The 18,199-nt window shown below is 43.1% G+C and overlaps 2 protein-coding genes across 6 annotated transcripts in view; both read left to right on the top strand.

Annotated features, from left to right (window-relative positions):
• Positions 1 to 12,348, top strand: part of SLC25A16 (solute carrier family 25 member 16) — a 56,037-nt gene extending 43,689 nt beyond the window's left edge. The window contains exons 9-10 of one of the 5 annotated variants that reach the window (XM_030798147.1): positions 2,314 to 2,482; positions 12,312 to 12,348. In XM_030798147.1, the coding sequence (XP_030654007.1) occupies positions 2,314 to 2,470 (157 nt within the window). In that variant the 3' untranslated portion in view covers positions 2,471 to 2,482; positions 12,312 to 12,348. Of the gene's footprint in view, positions 1 to 2,285; positions 3,563 to 12,311 lie in introns of those variants that run through there. The other 4 variants (XM_030798148.1, XM_030798145.1, XM_030798149.1 and 1 more) reach the window with 4 other exon arrangements.
• Positions 12,349 to 13,246: 898 nt separating this feature from the next.
• The window catches only part of DNA2 (DNA replication helicase/nuclease 2), a 59,864-nt gene continuing 54,911 nt past the window's right edge, over positions 13,247 to 18,199 (top strand). The window contains exons 1-4 of the mRNA XM_030798144.1: positions 13,247 to 13,583; positions 13,752 to 13,846; positions 15,469 to 15,651; positions 17,324 to 17,507. Coding sequence (XP_030654004.1) covers positions 13,515 to 13,583; positions 13,752 to 13,846; positions 15,469 to 15,651; positions 17,324 to 17,507 — 531 coding nt within the window. The 5' untranslated portion in view covers positions 13,247 to 13,514. The remainder of the gene's footprint in view (positions 13,584 to 13,751; positions 13,847 to 15,468; positions 15,652 to 17,323; positions 17,508 to 18,199) is intronic.

The following is an 18,199-nucleotide window of genomic DNA, read 5'->3' as shown; positions in this document are numbered from 1 at the left end:
CTAGACCATCCTGGCTAACACAGTGAAATCCCGTCTCTACTAAAAATACAAAAAATTAGCCAGGTGTGGTGGCAGGCACCTGTAGTCCCAGCTACTCGGGAGGCTGAGGCAGGAGAATGGTGTGAACCTGGGAGGCGGAGCTTGCAGTGAGCCGAGATCACGCTACTGCACTCCAGCCTGGGCGACACAGCGAGATTCTGTCTAAAAAAGAAAAAGGGCCGGGCGCGGTGGCTCACACCTGTAATCCCAACACTTTGGGAGGCTGAGGCGGGAGGATCACAAGGTCAGGAGATTGAGACCATCACAGTGTCAACATGGTGAAACCCCGTCTCTACTAAAGATACAAAAAAATTAGCTGGATGTGGTGGTGTGCACCTGTAGTCCCAGCTACTCGAGATGCTGAGGCACAAGAATCACTCGAGCCCAGGAGACGGAGGTTGCAGGAGCCGAGATCATGCCACTGCGCTCCAGCCTGGCAGCAAGACTGCATCTCAAAAAAAAAGAAAAGAAAAAGAAGAAAAAAAATATATATAATTGTTAAAAATATTTTTTGTTTAACCTAAACTGTTATCACCTCAACATTTCATTATTTTGTTTCTTTTTTTTTATACTGACTATTTGAAATCCAGGGTGTATTTTACACTCACAGCACGTCTTGATTTGGACTGCCACGTTTCAAGTGCTTAATAGCCATATGTGGCTAGTGGCTGCTGTGATTGTATAGCACAGCTCCAGAGTTTTCTTTATAGTAATTTAGAACCATTCCATTTGATTGGTGTCTCAGGGGAAGAGCAGAACATTTGTTCGTGAATTTGGATTGCCGTGTTCACCCAAAAGATTTTTTGGGCTGGGAGCATTGCTTTGTGCTTGTTGTATCCAGCTACTTGAGAGGCTGAGGTGGGAGGTTCACTTGAGGCCAGGAGTTTGGGATCAGCTTGGAAAACATTGTAAGACTTTGTCTCTAAAAAAATTTTTTTTAACTAAAAACAAACGGCCAGGCGCCGTTTAACTAAAAACAAACGGCTCACGCTTGTAATCCCAGCACTTTGGGAGGCCGAGGCGGGCGGATCACGAGGTCAGAAGATCGAGACCATGGTGAAACCCCATCTCTACTAAAAATATAAAAAAATTAGCTGGGCGTGGTGGCGGGCACCTGTAGTCCCAGCTACTCGGAGAGGCTGAGGCAGGAGAATGGCGTGAACCCGGGAGGCGGAGCTTGCAGTGAGCCGAGATCGCGCCACTGCACTCCAGCCTGGGCGGCAGAGCGAGACTCCGTCTCAAAAACAAACAAACAAACAAACAAACAAAAAATTTAGTGAGGCATGGTGGTGTGTGCCTGTAGTCTCAGCTACTCAAGAGGCTGAGGTGAGAGGATTGCTTGTGCCCAGGAGTTGGAGGCTGTTGTGAGCTATGATTGCCACTGCACTCCAGCCTAGGCAACAAAGTGAGAACCTGTCTCTTTAAAGAAAAAAAAAAAAAGATTTTTGAAAAGATTTCAGTCCAGATTGCCTACTGAAAGGGAAAGGCCAAGCCCAAATTATTGGTTTGGAAGGAAAGGAACAACTCTGAAACAGGAAAGTCTTCATTGCTGAAATCTGAAAGATAGTCCTTCAAGCTTTAGTTCTATAACCACCTGCTGTTGATGCTATACAACTTGAGCTATAATAAAGGCTTAAAGGGCAACTGAACATATATCCTTTAAAAGGATTGCATTAATATTTCAAATATAAGTATGAAATAATGTTGTCCAGTAAATGTCATAGACATAGTACAAACAAAATATGTTGTACTAATGAGTCCTGAAATTTGATGCATAATGCTTGTACTTGTTTGGAATGACTTGCCTTTTTATTATGAAAAAATTTTCACTTGTTATAACATTTGTCTTTCTAAAGCTATTCAAGATAGCATTTAAGCTTCTTTAAAAATTGATATTATGGGCCGGGCGCTGTGGCTTACGTCTGTAATCCCAGCACTTTGGGAGGCCGAGGCGGGTGGATCACCTGAGGTCAGGAGTTTGAGACTGGCCTGGGCAACATGGAGAAACCCCGTCTCTACTAAAAATTATAAAAATTAGCTGGGCATGGTGGTGCATGCCTGTAATCCCAGCTACTCAGGAGACTGAAGCAGGAGAATCACTTGAACCCGGGAGGCAGAGGCTGCAGTGAGCCAAGATCGTGCCACTGTAATCCACACTCCCACCTGGGTGACAGAGCAAGAGTCCGTCACAAAAAAAAAAATTGATATTATGGATCCTGAAATTGTTTCTTCATGAGTGGGCATAGAGATCATCATTTAATCATTGTCTTTCAGTACCATGCGGGATACTATGAAGTATGTCTATGGACACCATGGAATTCGAAAAGGACTCTATCGTGGTTTATCTCTTAATTACATTCGCTGTATTCCCTCTCAAGCAGTGGCTTTTACAACTTACGAACTTATGAAGCAGTTTTTTCACCTCAACTAAAAAAAAATTATGGTTGGTTTTTCGTAATACATTCTCAGAGGGAGAAATGAAACATTACTATAATTGTGGGGGGAGCATTACTTGAATGGGGATATTTACCCTGTCACAGGAGCCACTGGTATTTTAGTACTTGATTATTTTTTCTTTAGTCACAAATCAGAAGTGCTTACCATACTTTTTGATGCCAAACATTATACCTTAGAACACTGAAGAAAATATTCCTAAGCTGATGCTGGCTAAACCGCTTTGAAGTTTTATTTGGAAGTTGAATTAGCTTTAAAACGGGGTTCAAGAGGTTGCCATTAGCTTTGTCATGCTGTTCAAAGTTTTTAATTGTTATCATGGTTTTTAAAAGACTGACAGTGTTTGTTATTATTAAAATAAGCAGGGTTGGTTATATTGCAATAGAATAATGAGAATTGAATTTTTAAGTTCTATAAAACAGCCAGCATTGACATTTTATTTTTGTTATCTCTCTTCTCACAATTATGCTCCACTGGATAATAGGAAAAACACTTCTTTCCTTCATTTTTTAAATAAAATTAATGTTGTATTTAAAAAGTAGCCATGTAGAGACACAAAAATAAATGAAGAAGCTGGGCATGGTGGGATGGGCATGTGGTCCCAGCTACTCTGGAAGCTGAGGTGAGAGGATCACTTGAGCCCTGGAATTCCATGCCAGCCTATGCAACATCATGAAACCCCGCTTAATAAATGAATGAACGACTAAGTCTTGCTCAAATGTTATTACTAGGTACTATGAGTGACTTATATGTGTTTTAAAATGTCAGTGTGTTTCCCAGAGGCAGAAATAAAAATACTGAATATCTTTGCTCTTAAAAACAAAGTAGCACTATAGATTTGTTTTTGTTAGATGATTTGCTCTATACTAGAATATTTAAGTAGACTGTGAAATATTTATTAATATAGATGTGAATATCAGAAAATGTTTCTAAGGTATTATGATGCATCAACTAGTTCTTCCATGTAAAATAATTTTAGTGCAATATGAAGACGTAGAAATGTAAAATATGATTTGAATTGTTATCCTTTATATTAAGAAAATGTTTTAAAATGTAAGAATTCCATTTATTCTTTTTAGAGTACTTTTTATGATTTATTATACGCATATCAGAAATGAGAAGGGAATATTTAAAGTTCTGTGTTCAGAAAGAGTAATTTGTAGAATTGATGTGACTTTTTTTTTTTTTTTTTTTTGAGATGGAGTCTCTCTCTATCGCCCAGGCTGGAGTGCAGTGGTGCGATCTCGGCTCACTGCAACCTCTGCCTCCCGGGTTCAGGTGATTCTCCTGCCTCAGTCTCCTGAGTAGCTGGGACTACAGGTGCCTACCACCAAAAATTAGCCTGGCTAATTTTTGTATTTTTAGTAGAGACGAGATTTCACCGTATTAGTCAGGATGGCCTCAATCTCCTGACCTCATGATCTGCCCACCTTGGTCTCCCAAAGTGCTGAGATTACTGGCGTGAGCCACGGCGCCCCGGCCCTTTGATGTGACTTTAAAGACATTAGAAGGCCGGGTGTGGTGGCTCACGCCTTTATTCCCAGCACTTTGGGAGGCCGAGTTGAGCAGATCACCTGAAGTCAGGAGTTTAAGATCAACATGGTGAAACCCCACCTCTACTAAAAATACAAAAAGTAGCCGGTGTGGTGGCTCGTGCCTGTAGTCCCAGCTACTCATGAGGCTGAGACATGAGAATTGCTTGAGCTCGGGAAGCAGAGGTTGCAGTGAGCCGAGATCACACCACTGCACTCCAGCCTGGGTGACAGAATGAGACTCCATCTCAGAAAAAAAGGAGACATTAGAAAACTAAGTTGAGGCCAGGCATGGTGGCTCTTGCCTGTAACCCTAGCACTTTGGGAGGCTGAGGCGGGAGGATATCTTGACCCCAGGAGTTCGAGACCAGCCTGGGCAACATAGTGAGACCCCGTTTCTTTCAAACAAAAGAAGGAAAACTAAGTTGAAAGTGTTATTTTTGCTTCAATTTTTATTTCTTTACATAAAAGGTTTCTTGTCATACCTTGGTAAAAATTTGATGAGCTGGTTTCATTTTGAAAGTCTTTATTTTAAAAATAAGTATGTATCTTTGTATGATTTATAAGTGTACCAGTAGGTAGAAATACATGTGTTCTTGGCCAGATGTGGTGGCTCACGCCTGTAATCCCAGCATTTTGGGAGGCTAAGGTGAGTGGATCACCTGAGGTCAGGAGTTCGAGACCAGACTGGCCAACATGGAGAAACCCTGTCTCTATTAAAAATACAAAAATCAGCCGGGCATGGTGGCGGGCACCTGTAATCCCAGCTACTTGGGAGGCTGAGGCAGGGAGAATTGCTTGAACCCAGGAGGCACAGGTTGCAATGAGCCAAGACTGTGCCATTGCACTCCAGCCTGGGCGGCAGAGTGAGACTGTATAAAAGGAAAAAAAAAAGAAAAGAAATACATGTGTTCTTAAAACCATTTGTATATTTTCATTTCTAGACCACACTGTAGCTAATTATTGTTATTAAATCTTAAGATAATTTAAGTATATAAAATAAGTATCGAGCTGGGCATGGTGGCTCACCCCTGTAATCTCAGCACTTTGGGAGGCTGAGGCGGGTGGATCACGAGGTCAGGAGATCGAGACCATCGTGGCTAACATGGTGAAAACCTGTCTCTACTAAAAATACAAAAAATTAGCCGGGCATGGTGGCACGCACCTGTAGTCCCAGCTACTCGGGAGACTGAGACAGGAGAATCGCTTGAACCTGGGAGGCGGAGTTTGCAGTGGGCCCAGATCGGGCGGAGATCTGGGCGACAGAGCAAGACTCCATCTCAAAAAAACAAAAAAAAAGATACCTCAGTTATGTTATCAGTAAAAGGGGATTGCAAATATCTTTTAAATAAAAATTTGCATTCTATATGTTATAGAATACAGAGGATATTAAAAATAAATTTTATCCATGTTTTGACAATTTCTTTTAACCGTTTACATATTGAAGCACAAATGCTAAACATAAGTCAGAATGTAATAATATTTAAAATAATGACTGTGTTTATATCTGATAAACACAGATATAAACCCAAAGATTTACCCAAAATGCATCTTGCCAGGTTATCTTCCATTTGAAGACTGACATTTTATTTCTTTTTTGATGTTTATTGTTCCTCTCTTCCACCTGTCAGTGGGTATAGCTCTCTGGTCTGTAGAATGGGACAGTGGTCTGGTTTCTGGATTGATAAGTGAGGTATACCTCCTAGTTCTCAATGATTACCTGTAGAAGGTGGAGAAGTTACTGGATGTGTTTAATAATATCTCATTACATTCTTTTTTTTTTTTTTTTTTTTTTTAACGAGAGTCTTAACTCTGTTGCCCAAGCTAGAGTGCAGTGGTGCGATCTTGGCTCACTGCAACCTCCACCTCCTGGGTTCTAGCGATTCTCCTGCTTCAGCTTCCCGAGTAGCTGGGATTACAAGCACCCGCCACCACGCCCAGCTAATTTTTGTGTATTTAGTAGAGCTGGGTTTTGCCCTGTTGGCCAGGCTGGTCTTGAATACCTGACTTCAAGTGATCTGCCCACCCCGACTTCCCAAAATGCCGGGATTACTGGCATGAGCCAGTGCTCCTGTCCTCATTCCATTCTTCACCGTGGTACTGACCATTCATTTATTCAGCACCAATTGTGTGCCAGACCTTGTGTCAGCATTATGAAGGACTTCCTTTGGGAGGCTTGTTAGCTGTACTTGCAATCTGATTTGGGTCCCCAAATCAGCATATAACACCAGGTATTTCTCTAATAGAGTATGTGCCACACTTTATGCTAACTGCCTGTTTATCAATGTCCCCACATCCCAACATCTGGTTCCTTCAAGGGCAGGGAGCACAGGGTATGGCGTCAGAGTGGTACTCAGTGATGTTTACTGGTGGGTAGAAGGAAGGGTTAGTCCCTGTTTTTGAAGACTTTATGTTCTAGCAGGGAGAAATGAAGCACAAATAGTTCAAGAAATAAACAATTTAGAAATAAAGTCATTTGGTTTGTTTCGCAGAAATAACTTATTGCTGATTTGCCAGCATGAGTGGCAAATATATAATAAAACCTGGCTGGGCGTGGTGGCTCACGCCTGTAATCCCAGCACTTTGGGAGGCCGAGGCGGGCAGATCACATGGTCAGGATATCAAGACCATCCTGGCCAACATGGTGAAATCCCATCTTTACTAAAAATACAAAAATTAGCCAGGCGTGGTGGGTGCCTGTAGTCCCAGCTACTCGGGAGGCTGAGGTAGGAGAATTGCCTGAACCCAGAAGGTGGAGGTTGCAGTGAGCCGAGATCACGCCACTGCATTCCAGCCTGGGTGACAGAGTGAGACTGTCTCAAAAAAAAAAAATAAAATAAATGAATATATAAAATAAAAATATATATGTATACATATCATTAATATATATATAATAAAACTTATGAATAGTTTTTATGGCTGGGTGAAGTGACTCATGTCTGTAATTCTAGCCCTTTGGGAGGCTGAGTGAGGAGGATCACTTGAGCCTAGGTGTTCGAGCCCAGCCTGGGCAACACTGTAAGACTCTGTCTCATTTTTTTATATAAAATGTTTTTTTAAAAAACCCTATGTACAATTATTTATTTTTTTCCCCAAGGATTATTCCCAAACTATGTACAATTAATGGGGTGCCTTGCAGATTTGGATCAATAATACTTGACACACTTGTATAGCAAGCATACACTTTACATAGTTCCTCACATCTATTCTTTGAATCCCAGACACCGTATTGGGCACTAGAAACCAGTGATAAATAATAACAATTATGTATATTTCTTGAAGAATTATGTGGCATTCCTTGTTTTAAGCACCTTTGATGCCTTAGCTCAATCTCCATTACAATACTATGATATGAGTACCATTTAATATTTCTTTTTGACAGATGGGAATAATCGAGGCCTAGGAAGATTCCTAGGGAGATTAAATTACTTGGCCAGGTTCACGTAATTGGCGGATCTAGGATTCAAATTCAGCCGGTCTGAATCTAGAGCCTGTTCTTTTAGCTATGATGCTATACAGTAATACACTGTTCAAATGAAACTGTAACATGTCATTAAATTTGAACATCAATAAACATACCAAGCAATAAAATTATTATAGCTTGTGGAAAGTGCTTACGAAAACAGTAAATAAGCTACCTGAGAATGGTCAAGGAAAGGTTTCTTTGATGTGCTATATATACATTCAACAGACACATGGAGGATGAAAAGGAAACAGCCATGCAAAGAGTTCTGGGGAAAGTCTGGCCCAGGTGAAGAGAACGCCAGGTACAAAAACCCCGAAACAGGAAAAAGTTTGGTTTGACAATGGAATTGCCAAAAGGCCAGTGTGACTGAAGTATTGTTCCTGAAGGAGTAGCAACAGATGGGGTTAAAGAAATAGACAAGGGGAGGCCGAGGTGGGCGGATCACGAGGTCAGGAGATCAAGACCATGGTGAAACTCCGTCTCTACTAAAAATGCAAAAATTAGCCGGGTGTGGTGGCACGTGCCTGTAATCCCAGCTACTCGGGAGGCTGAGGCGGTAGAATTGCTTGAACCTGGGAGGCAGATGTGGCAGTGAGCTGAGACCACGCCATTGCACTTCAGCCTGGGTGACAGAGTGAGACTCCATCTCAAAAAAAAAAAAAAAAAAAGATCAAGACCATCCTGGCTAACATGGTGAAAGCCCATCTCTACTAAAAATACAAAAATTAGCCGGGCGTGGTGGTGTGCACCTGTAGTCCCAGCTACTCGGGAGGCTGAGGCAGGAGAATCACTTGAACCCAGGAGGCACAGATTGCAGTGAGCTGAGATCAAGTCACTGCACTCCAGCCTGGTGACAGAGTAAGACTCCATCTCAAAAAAAAAAAAAAAAAAAAAAAAAAAAATAGACAAAGGCCAGATCATGTAGCCATCTACAGGATATGGTAGTGATTTTGTCTTTTATTCTAAATGCAGTGGGAAGGCCGGGTGCAGTGGCTCACACCTGTAATCCCAGCAGTTTGGGAGGCCGAGGCTGGCGAATCACCTGAGGTCAGGAGTTTGATACCAGCCTGGCCAAGATGGTGAAACCCTGTCTCTACTAAAAATACAAAAAATAGCTGGGCATGGTGGCATACATGTATAATCTCAGCCACTTGGGAGGCTGAGGGAGGAGAATTGCTTGAACCCAGGAGGCGGAGGTTGCAATGAGCTGTGATCACGCCACTGCACTCCAGACTGGGTAACAGAGTGAGACTCCATATCAAAAAAAAAAAAAAAATGCAATGGGAAACTATTGAAGATTTTCAGCTGGTGAGTATCATTGTCTGATTATGATTTTACAAAGATCACTGCTTTGTCAGCGATGGTTTGCAGTTAAAGCAGAAATAAAAGGCTGGGCGCAGGCCGGGCGCAGTGGCTCACGCTTGTAATCCCAGCACTTTGGGAGGCCGAGGCGGGTGGATCACGAGGTCAGGAGATCGAGACCACGGTGAAACCCCGTCTCTACTAAAAATACAAAAAAATTAGCCGGGTGTGATGGCGGGCGCCTGTAGTCAGAGGCAGGAGAATGGCGTGAACCCGGGAGGCAGAGCTTGCAGTGAGCCGAGATTGCGCCACTGCACTCCAGCCTGGGTGACAGAGCGAGACTCCATCTCAAAAAAAAAAAAAAAAAAAAAAAAAAAAAAAGACTGGGCACAGTGGCTCACACCTATAATCCCAGCACTTTGGGAGCCGAGGCGGGTGGATCACCTGAGGTCAGGAGTTTGAGACCAGCCTGACCAACATGGAGAAACCCTGTCTCTACTGAAAATACAAAAATTAGCCAGGTGTAGTGATACAAGCCTGTAATCCCAGCTACTCGGGAGGCTGAGGCAAGAAAATTCCTTGAACCCGGGAGGTGAAGGTTGTAATGAGCCGAGATCGCGCCATTGCACTCCAGCCTGGGCAATAAGAGCGAAACTCAGTCTCAAAAACAAACAAAACAAACAGAAAAACAGAAATAAAAATAAAAAAGACAATAGAGAAAATAAACCCCAAATCTCAAGAATGAGAAAGAGGACATCATTGTGGATCCTACAGATGTTTAAAAGATATTAAGGGCTAGGCGTGTGTGGTGGCTTATACCTGTAATCCCAGAATTTTGGGAGGCCAAGGTGTGTGGGCAGCTTGAGCTCAGGAGTTGGAGTACAGCCTGGCCAATATGGCTAAACGCTGTCTCTACAAAAAATAAAAAATAAGCTGGGTGTGTTCGAGCACGCCTGTGGTCCCAACTACCTGGGAGGCTGAGGTGGGAGGATGGCTTGAGCCTGGGAGGGGAAAGTTGCAGTGAGCCGGGATTAGGCTGCACTCCAGCCTAGACAATAGAGCCAGAACCTGTCTCAAAAAAAAAAAAAAAAAGAAATTTGACAATTTAGATGAAATGGAAAAATACTTTGAAAAATTCAACCAAGACTGACATAGATGAAACAGAAAATCTGCATAGCCAGTTAAAGAAAGTGAGGCCAGGCGTAGTGGTTCATGCCTGTAATCCCAGCACTTTGGGAGGCCAAAATGGGAGGATCACTTGAGCCCAGGATTTTGAGACCAGCCCAAACAACACAGTGACCCCTGTGTCTGTTTTTAAAAATATACCTGGACATAGTGATGTGCACTTATAGTCTCAGCTACTTGGGAGGCTGAGGTAGGAGGATCAACTGAGTCTAGGGAGGTCAAGGCTACAGGGAGTTGTGATCGCAGTACTGCATTCCAGTCTGGGTGACAGAGTGAGACCCTGTCTCAAAAAATTAAGAATTTGAGGGCTGGGCGTGGTGGCTCATGCCTGTAATCCCAACACTTTGGGAGGCCGAGGCGGGTGGATCTCCTGAGGTTGGAAGTTTGAGACTAGCCTGACCAACATGGAGAAACCTCGTCTCTACTAAAAATACAGAATTAGCTGGGCGTGGTGGCACATGCCTGTAATCCCAGCTACTTGAGAGGCTGAGGCAGGAGAATCGCTTGAACCTAGGAGGCGGAGGTTGTGGTGAGCTGTGATCGCACCATTGCACTCCAGCCTGGGCAACAAGCACAAACATCTGTCTAAAAAAAAATAAAATAAAATAAATTGAATTCATTATCAAAAACTTTTCCACAGGGCCAGGCGTGGTGGCTCATGCCTGTAATCCCAGCACTTTGGGAGGTCGAGGCGGGCGGATCACAAGGTCAGGAGATCGAGACCATCCTGGCTAACACGGTGAAACCCCATCTCTACTAAAAATACAAAAGATTACCTGGGTGTGGCGGTGGGTACCTGTAGTCCCAGCTACTTGGGAGGCTGATGCAGGAGAATGGTGTGAACCCGGGAGGTGGAGTGTGCAGTGAGCCGAGATCACGCCACTGCACTCAAGCCTGGGTGACAGAGTGAGACTCCATCTCAAAAACAAAACAAAACAAAACCTTTCCACAAAGAAAACTCCAGGGCTAGGTAGTGAAGTGTACTAAATAGCTAAGGAATAATCTCAGAAACTTCTAGAAATTAGAAGAGAGCACTTCCCAACTCATTTTATGATGCCAGTATAACCCTGATACCCAAACCTGACAATGCTGTTATAAAACAGAAAATTACAAATCAGTATCCTTCAAGAACTTAGATGGGCTGGGTTTAGTGGTTCACACCCCTAATCCCAGCACTTTGGGAGGCTGAGTTGAGAGGATTGCTTGAGCTTAGGAGTTCAAGACCAGCTTGGGCAACACAGCAAGAGCTTGTGTCTACTAAAAATAAAAAACAAATTAGCTGGGTGTGATGGCACACTCCTGTAGTCTCAGCTACTTGAGAGGCTGATACGGGAGAATCACTTGAGCCTGACAGATCGAGGCTGCAGTGAGCTGTCATTGTGCCACAGCACTACAGCCTGGGTGACAGAGCAAGATCCTGTCTCAAGAAATAAAACAACCAAAAAACCAACATAGATGGAAAAATTCTTAACAACAGAGCAAATCAAATCCAGCAATACATAAAATGTTTATTATGTCATGACCAATTTGGGTTTATCCTAGGAATGCAAAGTTTTTTTTAACATTGTGAAATCGGTGGTAAAGCTTCTCATAATAACAGAATAAAGGAGAAAAACCATACAGTCCTTCTATAGATACAATAACTGCTTGAAAAAATCCTGCATTTATTCGTTATCAAAATGAATCATATTTAGAACAAAGGGGTCTTCTTCAATCTAATAAAGGACATTTTGTCAGAGTATACCTTTATACTTTCCAACAATGACCAGAACACATCCTAATTCATATGGTTTTATTTTTTTTGGGGATGGAGTCTCGCTGTTGCCCAGGCTGGAGTGCAGTGGCACAATCTTGCTCACTGTAACCACTGCCTCCCAGGTCCAAGCGATTCTTCTGTCTCAGCCTCCCAAGTAGCTGAGATCACAGGCATGTGACACCATGTCTGGCTAATTTTTGTATTTTTAGTAGAGATGGGGTTTTGCCATGTTGGCCAGGCTGGTCTCAAACTTCTGACCTCAGATGATCCTTCCGCCTCGGCCTCCCAAAGTGATGAGATTACAGGCGTGAGCCACCAGGCCCCATATGCTTTTCTTATGTGTCATTGACACTCATCCCATCAAGAGGTAGGAACTGTGTTCCCCTTCCCTTGAATCTGGCTGAGTAGGCCTGTGACTACCATGATGTTATATCACTTGCAAAGGTAGGTCATAAAGCTGTTGATATCAGGGACAAATACTAATAGAATAACTCCCATTCCAGTGTGTACATATTTGAAAGCCCATGTACATGATAAATGTATTAACTTTTTGCCAATTTTTTTTTTTTTTTTTTAGACTGAGTCACTCTTTCACTTAGGCTGGAGTACATGGCATGATCTCAGCTCACTGCAACCTCTGACTTCCAGGCTCAAGTGATTCTCCTGCCTCGGTCTCCTGAGTAGCTGAGATTACAGGCATGCACCACCACACCCGGCTAATTTTTATATTTTTAGTAGAGACTGGGTTTCACCATGTTGCCCAGGCTGGTCTTTACCTCCTGACCTCAAGTGATTCACCCACCTCGGCCTCCCAAGTTGTTGGGATTACAGGCCTGAGCCACCGGGCACCCGGCGCATTTTATCCATTTAAAAAACGAATAACAAAAATAAGGATAAGAATTATACCACTGATACTTAACATGGCTCTGGATGTTCTAGTCAATGCCTCCAGAAGAGAGAAGTATATAAATATCAAAAATCGGTGCATACCACTGCGCCCAGCAAGGAAACATCTTTTAAAAATGGGAGACACCAGGCCATATTAGAGGCTCAATCCAATAGTGAGGGCGAGGCCGATGATACAAGAGAATAATTGAAGAAGTGATGCTTTTGAGAATGCTTGAAGCCCTGGGATGCCAAGTGCAAGTGGAGCGATTGCCCTTTAACCAGAAGAACACTTTGTCTGCTATTGAAAAAGTGGAAAGAGGTTATGAAGAATGGTGCAGATATTAGAAGTTTTGTAGAATTTTTTTTTTTTTTTTTTTTTTTGGAGACGGAGTCTGGCTCTGCCCAGGCTAGAGTGCCGTTGCGGGATCTGCAATCTCCGCCTCCCGTTTTCAATCTATTCTCCTACCTCAGCCTCCCGAGTAGCTGGGATTACAGGTGCGTGCCACCACGCCCAGCTAATTTTTGTATTTTTAGTAGAGATGGGGTTTCACCATGTTGGCCAGGCTGGTCTCAACTGCTGACCTCGTGATCCTCCCGCCTCAGCCCTCTGAAGTGCTGGGATTACAGGCGTGAGCCTCCATGCCTGGCCAGAAGTTTTGTAGATTTAGCCGTGGCATGATCAAGGAGTTCCTGTCCGACAGTTTCTATTTTCTCAACGAGTTTTCTGAAAAAAAAGGGGAGAGGCTGTTTCCCAGGGAGTGCACAATTCTGAAGGCTAACCAGGGACGCCTGGTTTTGGGCAACTACAAATGGTTGTGTTCAAACTAAGCGTGTGTCGGACACGGGTTGGAGTGTCAAGAGGGAAGGCAGGAGCGTTTAGTCTGCTTCAGATATGAAGACTCCCTGTATCCCCACTCCTAAACAAGGGAGCAAAGGCAGGGGCCAGAGTCCTGCTGCTCAGGTGAGGCGCCCCACGTGGAACGCGCCGGCGCGGGAGGGGCGGCCTGGCGCAGGTCATTTGGGACCTCTGCGGGTTGGCGCATGCGCGCGAGGCGCGCAGACTCGCGCCTCTTTCCCTTTTTTAACTTTTCTGTGTTTCCCCCGGTTCCGCTGTCTGTTCTGTCTACAGTTTGAGATCCCCGCGTCCAGGATGGAGCAGCTGAACGAACTGGAGCTGCTGATGGAGAAGAGTTTTTGGGAGGAGGCGGAGCTGCCGGCGGAGCTGTGAGCGGAGAGGGGGGAGGGTGTGGGAACAAAGCGGGAGATTTGAAAGAAGGAGCGGGAGAGGCTGCGTCCGCACCGCCTCAGACTGACCGGCCCGGGGCCCAGGGACCCGGTGCAGCTCCCTGGGCACCCGACGAGCCTCCAGAGTCGGGGCCCGCCTCCCAAGGTGTTCTTTGGGGCCACATTCAGCCAGAGCCTGGACTCTCCCTCGCCCAGCAGTTCATTGTTTCCCTTGATTTCACCTCTCTCCCTAAGTTGAGGAGTTTCGGCCCCTGAAATGTTTTTATAACAGGAAATTGCAACCGCCCTAGGCTTTTCTCGATGTTTAGTTGGATTAACTTATCCTTGGGAGATCTTTGCACCCTCAGCATGGTGTATATAAATGATCAGAGGAAGTTAACCACGGTCATAATGTGGAATTACTTTCAATATTATAGCAATAATGCTAATTAGCGTTGAGGGACTTTTGCGTTTGGGCTTTTGATCAGCAATACCTTTTGAGAAACATCTTTAAGGCATCATAGCCAATCTTGGGAAATTCATGGCCTGAGGTTAGGTGGAGTACAGGAATAAAGCGTTTGCAAAATACTAGAACCTACGGTCAGGTAACAAGATAACTTGCAGGGTAATGTGAAAGGCGTTTGATGTTATCACTGGAGAGGTAATGACTTTGGACCCTCTTTGGTCCCTCACTGATGCCTCAGTCAAACGGGGAAGACTTAAGAGATACTTAATAGGAGAAGGGCTGTTGTCTTGAGAGATTATTATTTTGCATAATTTTAGACAGCTTGGACCGATGGATGAAAGTATTGAGAAATTGACTTACCCACTATAAATATAAGTAATAAAGTTCTGAATTACTCTGTAAAGGATTGAGCTAAGTTGATAGTATTAAGCCCGCTTTCTGTCCAGTGAGATTTTATCGAAAGATTTCTGGCTTTACGTTAGCCGGTTGGACTAAATTATTTCTAAGTACAATTCTGTGGCTCATGATAGGACTTTCAGTGAACCACGGACACTACCCTTTTCCGTAACATAAGTCTCATATTTACAAAAAGGATCGTGTCCAAAACATCTCCTTTTACTTGTACTTTGGGAAGGCTTGCACCAGTGGTAGAAATTTCTTCTTTAATATTATCCAATTTATACTTTCCTTTTTTTTTTCTCCCCCAGAAACGGGGTCTTTTTCTGTCGCTCAGGAAGGGGTGCAGTGGCATGATCGTATCTCACTGCAGCCTCAAACTCCTGGGCTCAAGCAGTCCTTCCACCTCAGCCTCTTGAGTAGCTGGGACTACAGGTGTGCACCATCATGCCTGGCTTCCAGTTTATTCTTAATCCTCGTTGTAATGAGTGTCCCACAGAACTCCTTGCAGAAACTAAAATGGAAAATCTCTTATCATGAGCGTGTTTGAAATGGCATTACTTCTGGGAAGTTTTTGTAATAGGAATTCTTCTGTGCCTTTGCTCTCTTAATTTTACCTATTTTGTCTAAATGTCATTGCAATAAGCTTTTCAGAAGAAAGAAACCTAGAAAACTGGAAGATTGGTTTGTAGATAAAACATATTGGATGTATTCTTATTTCATGGTTGTGCTAAAATAGTTTTGTATGTGTATGCTTTAGATTTCAGAAGAAAGTGGTAGCTTCCTTTCCAAGAACAGTTCTGAGCCGAGGAATGGATAACCGGTACCTGGTGTTGGCAGTCAATACTGTACAGAACAAAGAGGGAAACTGTGAAAAGCGCCTGGTCATCACTGCTTCACAGTCACTAGAAAATAAAGAACTATGCATCCTTAGGAATGACTGGTAATTTTTATGTGACTTGAGCACCGACTCAAATCTTAAGGGTACCATCGTAAAACTTATCAAATGGCTTCTGTGAATGTTACTACAATTTAATTGTTTAAAAGGGAGTAGATTTGATCCTAGCCTAATTCTCATGAAAATTGTATCTATTACTCCTGTCTCTCAAGTCTCATATTCCAAAAATTGACTTTTGTTGTCATTTGAAAATCACGTGGGCCAGGCGTGGTGGCTCACACCTGTAATCCCAGCACTTTGGGAGGCCAAGGCAGGTGGATCACCTCAGGTCAGGAGTTTGAGACCAGCCTGACCAACATGGAGAAACCCCGTCTCTACTAAAAATAAAAAAAAATTAGCTGGGTATGGTGGCACATGCCTGTAATCCCAGCTACTCTGGAGACCGAGATAGGAGAATCGCTTGAACCCGGGAGGTGGAGGTTGCAGTGAGCTGAGATCATGCCATTGCACTCCAGCCTGGGCAACAAGAGCGAAACTTCATCTCAAAAAAAAAAAAAAGAAAAGAAAATCACGTACAAAGGACCTTATTAATGACTGCTTCCTATTTCCCAGTACATTCTTTTTTTTTTTTTTTTGTATTTTTAGTAGAGATGGGGTTTCACCATGTTAGCCAGGATGGTCTCGATCCCCTGACCTCATGATCCGCCCACCTCGGCCTCCCAAAGTGCTGGGATTACAGGCATGAGCCACCGCGCCCGGCCTTCCCAGTACATTCTAAGATTGCAGTTTAAACGCATGTTAGTTTTAACTAAAAGCAAAATTAATTAAAACATATGAACATTCTTAGGCCTTAGATTTCTCTACTCAAAGTGTGGTATGTGAGGGGTGGAGTGTAGATGCAGAAAAGCTAGAGGTCTAACTTTGACTCTTCGTCTAAGCCGTGAATTAATTTGTTTTTGTTGTTGTTGTTTTTGGAGATGGAGTCTCGCTCTATCGCCCAGGCTAGAGTGCAATGGCGCGATCTCAGCTCACTGCAACCTCCGCTTCCCGGGTTCAAGTGATTCTCCTGCCTCAGCCTCACAAGTAGTTGGGATTACAGATGTCCGCCACCACGCCCGGCTAATTTTTGTATTTTTAGTAGAGACAAGGTTTCACCATGTTGGCCAGGCTGGTCTTGAACTCCTGACCTCAGGTAATCCACCCGCCTCGGCCTCCCAAAGTGCTGGGATTACAGGCATGAGCCACCGTGCCTGGCCTAGTTTCAACTAGTTGAGTTTGATTTTATTCTTGCTACACTGGGTTTGGCTTCATGCTTCAAGACTTATACAAGCTGTAGATTTCCTAAAAGTCTTAAGAAAGAATTAATTATTAAAACAACCCAATTCATAATTGGAGCTATATATTACATTAGCAAAGGTTTTTTGATAGCTTTTGCAATAGACTTTACTGGCACTAAGTTGTTTTCCCTTTGGGATTTATAGAAGACCCTTGAGTATTCTCAGATGTGTTTGACACACAGAAAGGGGTAGAATGACTAGGAGTTGTTTTAGAAGACTGTATCCTGGTATTTGACTTTTTTTTTAAAGACCCAGAAATTTAGAAATATTTTTTTCTTCTTCAGATAAAATACTCATTTATTTTTTTGAAGCCTCCCTAATACGTTTAAATGTAGGAACCTAAGCAATGTATTTATACTTTAACTTTGCTTTACTTTCAGGTGTTCTGTTCCAGTAGAGCCAGGAGATATCATTCATTTGGAGGGAGACTACACATCTGATACTTGGATAATAGATAAAGATTTTGGATATTTGATTCTGTATCCAGACATGCTGATTTCTGGCACAAGCATAGCCAGTAGTATTCGATGTATGAGAAGAGCTGTCCTGAGTGAAACTTTTAGGGTAAGTAATAGTAACAGTTAATGTTTCTGCAGGGTCTGAGAGTTTTACGGAGCACTTTTACATTTATTATTTCACTTAATCCTCCCAGCAACCCTATAAAATAAATGGTATTAATCAGCTGCATTTTATAGATGAGGAAAATGGGCTCAGAGAGGTTAAGTGACTTAGCCGCATAACTATGAGGTGGCAGTGCTAGGACTAAAGGCCAGGTGCCTGAGTCCTTCGAATCTTGTTCAGGGCTTAATAAAATAAGTAATTATAATAAGAAAATTAATTTAAATGATAAACTTTTAAACATACCTAGACATTTCCAAACCTGGCTTCATGTGATTCCCACTAAACTAAAAATAAATGTGCAAATCGCTTTTAAAAAATGTATTTTGGTAGAAAAATTAGCCAGGTGTGGTAGTGTGCACCTGTAGTCCCAGCTACTCAGGAGGCTGAGGCAGGAGAATCGTTTAAACCCGGGAGATGGAGGTTGCAGTGAGCTGAGATCATGCTACTGCAGTCTAGCCTGGGTGACAGAGCGAGACTGTGTCCAAACAAACAAACAAACAATGTATTTTGGGCTATTTCAAACATACAAAGAGATGATTGTAATAAACTCCCATGTACCCAACACCCAGCTTTTTATTTATTTTTCTTGAAACATGTACTTTTATTTTATTTTATTTTGAGTCTCACTGTGTCAC

Source organism: Nomascus leucogenys, chromosome 18, assembly GCF_006542625.1.
Source record: "Nomascus leucogenys isolate Asia chromosome 18, Asia_NLE_v1, whole genome shotgun sequence".
NCBI classification, from domain to species: Eukaryota; Metazoa; Chordata; class Mammalia; order Primates; family Hylobatidae; genus Nomascus; species Nomascus leucogenys.
This window is presented reverse-complemented; position numbering and strand designations above follow the sequence as displayed.